Raw genomic sequence first — 7,801 nt, 5'->3', positions numbered from 1 at the left:
TGGACCCTTATCTGATAAAATTCAACTTTAAAACACTAACTTGTCATTTTAATTGGAGTTAGAAACTTAATCTATTAAATACATGTGTTTTGATTAGTGCAAGATTCTTGATGTCGCAAGATGCAACACCTGAAGTAAAAGTTGTTTTTTTTTTTTTTTCAACTCCTTTTTATATACCAACATCCACATAAATATATACAATAAATTTATACTTTAAATCAAAGAACCTGAGTCCATCTCTACTCATAAGCTCTATTTTTTGAAGTAGTTCTTCTTTATTATACAATAGAGAACAAAACTCAATCTGCTGAGGGTCAGGTTCAAGTGTGCAAAAAACTAATATACAACACACAAAGGGGGGTTTAAAAAAATAATAAAAAAGACCAATAATGAAGCCCTAAAATTAGAATGGCAGGAGTCAACTTTCTTCCAAGCAAGAGAACTGTTAGAGAAAAATTGAACAATAATGGAATAATGGTTCTCAATGTCAGGATATTTCAACAATTCATTAATATTGAACACAGAAGGTGGTTGAGCAGTCACTCTCCCCATTGTTGCTTCGTGGCATTGGCCATAAGTTCATTGGAAGGATATGCGATTTTTATGCTCAAGTGCTGTTACTATAAATTATCAAACGTCCAGTTTTCTTGTTTTTGTTTGCAGAATCGTGCATGTGCTTTCACTTACCCTGTAGTTGTAATATATCAATCGATTCCGATAAAAAGTTACTGAAATATCATTATTTTTTTGAACACTGTGTCTTTATATATTATTATTGAAAACAACATATATAGTATATATAAAAATTAATGGTAACATGAAGACCAAAAGTGATAACAAAGAATCATTGGATGTAAAAGTAAAAAATATAAAATGTGTAAGACGAGTAACATTGATGAAATTACCATGAAGATAAAATGTCAAACAACTAAAATATCTCATACCATAATTAGTACTAAGATGCCTTCATTATTTTTAATTATCTTGTTGAAATTAATATATAACACTATTTGAAATTGTTGCTCATTATTACATCAACATCATCATTTCAGTATTGATTATAAAATTGAAACCTAAAAGAAATTATGATGGATCAATTTTTAACTTATTAGGCTGCTCAAATTGCAGTCAAGATTGTGGGAAGTATCAAAGGGGCACACTAGCTTAATTTATATGTACAAAATAGCTCAAGAGCTAAAGACTTGACTCAACTAATGTTATTAGTCCAATAACTAATTAATTGATACCAAAATTTTTTCTTATTACTCCCGTCATGTATAGACCATCTTGTTTGCTGATCTTTGTCACAGAGTGTTAGGCCACACTCGTGAATGAATTAGACTATGATACACTATAAAAACCGATCAATCTAACTCATAATATTGTTGTCTAATCAGAATATAAAAGATCAAGAAATAAGGATCAAACTTGTATTATTAACTCAATAATTAATCTCAACTTATGTGAGATAATTTTCTTATATATCACGACTTCATCAAGTTGGTTAGGTCTTCTCTTATTTTTATTTATTATTATTGTTGTCTAATCAGAATATAAAAGGACCTTTTGTTCTCTTTATGGGTTTTTCAACATGAAATAATACCTATATTTGATTAATATCAAGAATATTTAAGCTATAAACAGTTGAATAATACTTTAATATGCAACTCCAGTTCAAAACTTAATCAATTTTTCTTCTTTTTTTTTCATTTTTTCCTGAGTGTAAACTAATGGAAAAGGGAAACTGCCGAAGGGAGACTTAACCATGCTTAGTGCATGTTAAGTTATGCGTCATAATCATATATAATTGCTATTGCATTGGTTAATTTATGCTTTTCCCACTAAGTAGATATGGGTATCAATTTAAGGACACATTTAATTCATAAAAGCTCATATAGATGAACCGAAATACCATGATTTTTTTTCCCATAATGAATGTGGTTAGTGTAAATAGATGATGATAAGTTGTTCAAACCTTTGTCAAAATTAAACCAAATCTTCGGATTGAATTTGTTAGTTGCTTTATCTTGCATTTAGATAAGGTGCCATAACTTTCTAAATTATGCAAAAGTGATTAAGATAAAGTAGTGGAATTTTATAGAGAGAGAGCAAAAAAAAAAAAGTCAATAAGATGAAAGATTGAGAACTTCTACAAACAAAGTGAGGGTGCCGAATCCAGAGAATTTTAAATTCACAAAACGATGGTCACTATCGTTAGCCCATTTGATATACTTCTACCTCATTTCTATTTTAAAACGGCGTAAAAATGTGAAGTGCCTGCACAAAAAGATTACTATTATTTTTTTTTTTTTTTTAATAGACTCATGCATAAGTTGGCCGTCATTCATTGCGCACTAGGACCCCTTATACATGATATCTTTTATAAATTTAACTGTTATTTTTCGATAACAAATTGCGCTTGAGATCAAAGATTGAGGTTCCGTCACTGTGTATACAATTCACCATTGGTAACGAAGATAAATAAAACTTAATTGTAATATAAATAATAATGTCACGCTCTATGCCACATTAATTGTAATATAAATAAAACTTAGAGCTCTCTTATGTAAGAAAATCGAACACAACAATCTTAGCATGCCTTTTGCATGAAAATTATGTCCTCCTTTTATCGTTCGCCACTTAGAACTAATTGCAAAGTTTTGTTAAGCAACCGAGCTTCGGCCAAACAAGAAAAACTTGGTATATTTGCCACTTTGCCATCCAAATGCATGTGACGCGTGCCGCACGCGCCCAACGGACGCGTGGTCCCATCTCTGACAGGTGATAAAAACTGATGGGTGATTATCACAGTCGATCCCACGAACATGACAAGAAATTTTGGCCTCGATGCATTCACCGCTACAATTTGCATTATAATAAATACAAAAACATTATTGTAAAAGTCAAGTTGGTAAAAAAATTAAAAATAATTCCACAAAATAATAATAATAATATCTTTTCTATAAAAAAAATATAAAATAATGAGCATGATAAGAGACATGGGGACAGCCTACAGTATGATAATGTCCTTTTACACTTTGTCCTTATTACACAAATCATTTCTTTTTTAAAAATTTTAATAGCAACCCATGATTATATTTATATATAAATTCTCTCTCTTCTTTCAAAGTCCAAAATCGGAGCTCAAACCTACTTGTACTTTGCATTTTGCTCTGCTATGTTCAATACTTGAAGTGGGTTTTTCGGTGCTCTGTTTTTGAACAAGTGATTCTGTTTTTCGCTATTTTTTTTCCCTTTTTCTCTTTTTCAAAATTTTGGGTTCAATTTTTTGAAAAATGTATGCAGAGACAGGTCTTATTTTCCCTTACATGCAGAATTTCTCTCAAGATTTTCAGCTACTTGAAGAGTATTGTAAATCCAACAAGCCCAATTATTCGATGGTACTTTTGGTTCTTGCTCTATTTTGCTCTCTGTTCATGTGTTCGCATATTTACTCTGTTTTGGTGCTTGATGATCTGCATTCATTTCAGTGGTTTTAGTCACTGAAAACTTGGTAAATTAGTTTCTAATTATGCTTCTTTTTTGTTTATTCTAAATGGGTTCTCTTTGTATTTCAGTATGGTCTTTCTATTCAACTGATACTCAAACTCTGTTTAATTGCTGAAAATTTGACGAAAAGATTGCATTTTTGTTTAGCAGTTTTAATGAAAGTTCGGTTTTTGATCTTCAAGATTCATTTTTTATTGATAATTTGTTTGTTTGATGTTAATGTTATCTCTAATACTCTGTTTGGTTGATGAGAGAAGTGATGAAAAAATTTAGAATTTTAAAATCTTTGTGGAATATGATGAAGAAGATGGCTTTTTAATATCCCACCTTTTCTTTGTCCACAGTTTCTATGAACCAAACAGAACATAAAGGGAACTTACTTAGAAAAACAAAAGAAAAGTAAGAGTATAAATGGTAAGTGATTTCACAGTCACTAGTTCCGTGTTCTTCAAGGATTCTTTTTTTTGTTTTTTTTAAAGTATTAGACTATTCGTTGGTTTTTAGCTTTTCGCATCACTTTAAAAAAGCAAAAGCTTTTATTTTAATTTTAGTTTTATTTTTAAAGTTCTAAAAGATGAGAAAAAAGAAAGTTGAATTTCCAACTTTATTATTGTTTCAAGATGTTTGTTCGGTTCGAAAACTAATTTTTAGAAAGTGGGGAATATGATGGTTACCCATCAAGAGTAGAAGTACATCTATGCTTTCAGTGAGTGAATTTAGTTCTTGAGTGAAAGATTTTTCATCGTATTTAAGGTAATCATGTTTGTTCTTGTAAGGATATGGACTTGGAAATCTTTTGACACTGTGGTTGATTAATTAGTTCCCCCATTCAATTTCATAAATTTCGGCTGATTTCTCTTCATTAAAGGATGTTGATTTCTTTCTTTCTTTTTCACTTGGATGGCCAAGTTTGGCCAGGTTAATGTGATGTTTTGTTCAAAGGTTGCTGTGAGTTCCTATGAATTAAATTCTACAAATAAAGTTGGAAGTGGGTTCGGTTGGTAGAAGTGTAGTGGTTGTAGTAGAAAATAATGCTATTTGTGGACATTTGTACTAAAATTTGTCGTTTCATGCGTATGCCGATGTGTACTTCTTTCACTAAAATGGCATGACCATAAATTTAAGAATCTAATTTTGAGATTGTATTGGCCATTCTAAATGAGGTGTATTTGTTGCTGGTTAGTTCGGTGTTGGCTTGTTTTGAGTCCAAATTACAGTATTTTTCTGGCTACGTTGACACTTGAATGGTTGGAAGTTTTCTAGTCAAGAGTAATGTGCACTGGCATTTTAAACTTCATTTCTTGATTTTTGCTTGCCTTGTTTTGTAATATAGAGCAACACTGTCGCAACGTCCACCATATCAGACTATGACCTCGGAGGTGAAGGGGATCTATTCAAAGCTCCAGAGCCCATCATTGAAGAAACACTTGGGAGCCTTGATCCAGTGACAGCAGCTATTTCAATGATCTCTTGCGGGGAAGATGTCATCACCTCCCAAGGACTCAAGGTTACAAATATTGAATCAATTCACAATGAGCAGCTTCTGAGTGAGGTTTTCTATGACTGGGACAAGGATCTCATGGAAAAAGCAGCCATGGATGCATCACTTTCTGAAGTCCTGGATATCAAGATTCCTATTGCGATGACAGATGAAAACCAAAATCAAGAAAACAAATTGGTTCCTGATGTACCATTTCAGAAAAGTGTGAGCTCTGGGTGTTTAACCTCAATGGAGTGGGTGCATGGGACTGCAATGCAACCGAGTTTTTTGGAACTTACAGGAATGGATTTTGGATCTGTTTATGGGATGCGGAGGGCATTCAGTGATGGAGACATAAAGGTTATACTTAATTACGCTATGTTTTTAACTTTTTTTTCTGTCTATACTATATGCTTCTTAGGGCCTCATTAGGTACATGATGATCTTTGCTCAGAACTAGCTGCCAATAATTGATGTCACGGCTTTTGACATATATCTTTGTGTTCCCAATAACTCATTTTTTTCCAAAAAGAAGATGACTCCAACTAGTGCCGTTAAAATTTTGTAAGTTAAAGCCTCTGCCATGACTTGCTGAGAACCAACTTATAAGGAGATAATGTGTATGTATTTTTTTGTATGCATAAATTCTTTTTATCTTTTCCATTTGTCTTTCATAACCCACCGGATTCATGTAACTGCGCACAAAGCATGTATTAGCTGTGTAAACTAGTCTGTGGACTGAGAAATCTTTAGATGTTTCTGAACATTTTCCACAGGATGGGGCTGGGTCATTGATACTGAGTTTTTATGGCAGACTCTTGGTAATGGTAATATGAGCCTCATCCAATCTCCTCTCGAGCAGCCTTTGATGATCAGCAGCTCTGCTACCGAGGACCGCAGGGAGAAGCTTTCAAGATACAGGAATAAGAAGACGAAGAGGAACTTTGGAAGGAGAATCAAGGTAACAAAACAATTAATCTTGTCTTGTTATTTTGGTAATTATTGCCTTGTTAGAGAACAAACTGCAAATTCGTGCATATTCATAAAGGTTTTTTTACCCTATAAATCCAAAGAGGAACACAGCTCTACGGAGGACTGCTTGATTAGACTTTTTTCTGATATACCTTTTCTCTCGCAGTATGCATGCAGGAAGGCTCTAGCTGACAGTCAACCAAGGATTCGTGGAAGGTTTGCGAAGACCGAAGAATCAGATGTTTCCAAGAGGCAATAACTCTTAAGCTAAATCGGTAAGAAGAAGAAGCATAGGAATGAAATAGCTAGGTCAAACGAAGACATGTAATGGAAGAGTTCATAAGTAGTGAAGCCTGGCAAAACGTTCAAAGACTCCACGTTAAGCCTGAAGAGGTTATGTTAAATAAACAAGTCCCCCCAAATCCTGCAAAATAGTTTATCTCTTATTCTCCGTAATAACCTACTTAGTAAACTGAAAGGGTCGAGTAGGAATGTATATAGGGTTTGTTGCAATAAAAGTATAAGTGGAAGAATTGTACTTGTTCAAATATATGTTATATGAAATGGCAATGTTCTCAATTAGATATATAGATTATTCATTTCTTATTTCTGTTGATTAATTTTCATTTCTTCTTTCCAACCTTGAGTTTCCTTTCCACAAAGGCCGAGTAAGTCACACCTCAAGGTCACACATCAGTTCTTCCAGGATGAAACATTTTCATTGATTGATCTTCTAACGGCAAAGGACCAAAATACCCTTCTGTGCATGGAACCAGGCACAAAATGAAATTTGGAGTTTCTTTGGTCTTATATGAATGATGAGGAAGGAGCTCGATGAGTTTCTTTTGTTTTGAACAGTGAAGACAAAGTCATTTGTACCCTTGAAGTCCTTTCCTTGTCTCTAATTTTCAATGAGAATGCAAAGCTTGTTTGCGTACCTTGCATTTTACAAGCATGACAAAAATTCTGTGCTGTCCTGAAAATCAATGAGCAAAAACAATTTCAGTTGCTTTTCTCCTCCTCCAGGCAGTAACCACCCTGAAATCAAACAAAATAATGACTCGCTAGTTCAGAAGCGTCCGTTCTCTTTTCAATTTCATATTTCCTTCTCTAGAAATCAAAATCAAATGCATTCTCCCTTCCACTACATGCCAGAAACTAGAATGATAATTGCGGCGATAATAATTGTAAACCACAAACAACTCCAAAAAATTAAATAATAATAATTGCGGCGGTAGTAATTGTAAACCACAAACAACTCTAAAAAAATTAAATAATAACTGATAATAATAATAATAACAACAACAACAATAATAAGGTTATAGTTATGTTGGAGCAGATGGAGCACGAATCTCAGTCACACATGTAAAGTAATAAATAGTAAAAAATTTATTATAACTTTGATCGTGTGGTTACAAAAATATATTCTAACTTAGAGCAACTCCAATATAACCAAACTCTAATAATAAAAGAAAATAAGAGAAAATGGGAGAAACTATTCTTTTTTGGAGCCTAGCTAAGAGGAACGTGGTATTTAAAGTTGCTTTAACATCTTCATGAGTCGTGATTTGGTTAGTCTTTAATCATGTCATACTTTTTGTGGCCGTAACACTTGATACATGAATAGGTATCACATACTTTGTTAATAGAAGCACTGCATCTCATTTTTTTTTTACACACAATATAATTTAATTAAGATAAAGTTGGGATGGAATGTTTGCATGCACCCACAAATACGGGTGGGCATGCACCCACAATCCATGGGTTTATCCAAACCCAAATCAAATTAAATGGTTTGGGTTGGGTAAATTATGAAAATGAGTTAAATGTGAGTTTTAT

General features: G+C 33.0%; 1 protein-coding gene across 4 annotated transcripts; it reads left to right on the top strand.

Moving 5' to 3' along the window:
* The first annotated feature begins 3,117 nt into the window (after positions 1–3,117).
* Positions 3,118–6,544, top strand: LOC18047205. Of its 4 annotated transcripts, XM_024189916.1 has the most exons (4): positions 3,118–3,401; positions 4,844–5,350; positions 5,805–5,951; positions 6,129–6,544. In XM_024189916.1, exons 1-4 carry the CDS (start codon positions 3,297–3,299, stop codon positions 6,219–6,221), a joined length of 852 nt encoding a protein of 283 aa, XP_024045684.1. In that variant the 5' UTR covers positions 3,118–3,296; the 3' UTR covers positions 6,222–6,544. The 4 variants fall into 4 exon arrangements, 2 of the variants coding, with proteins under 2 accessions (XP_024045684.1, XP_024045685.1); XR_002906772.1 differs by lacking the exon at positions 6,129–6,544 and having other exon boundaries at positions 4,844–5,554; positions 5,805–5,890; XR_002906771.1 differs by lacking the exon at positions 6,129–6,544 and having other exon boundaries at positions 4,844–5,610; positions 5,767–5,827.
* Positions 6,545–7,801: the final 1,257 nt, after the last annotated feature.

Source organism: Citrus clementina, unplaced genomic scaffold (genome assembly GCF_000493195.1).
Source record: "Citrus clementina cultivar Clemenules unplaced genomic scaffold, Citrus_clementina_v1.0 scaffold_3, whole genome shotgun sequence".
Taxonomy (NCBI): domain Eukaryota; kingdom Viridiplantae; phylum Streptophyta; class Magnoliopsida; order Sapindales; family Rutaceae; genus Citrus; species Citrus x clementina.
This window is presented reverse-complemented; position numbering and strand designations above follow the sequence as displayed.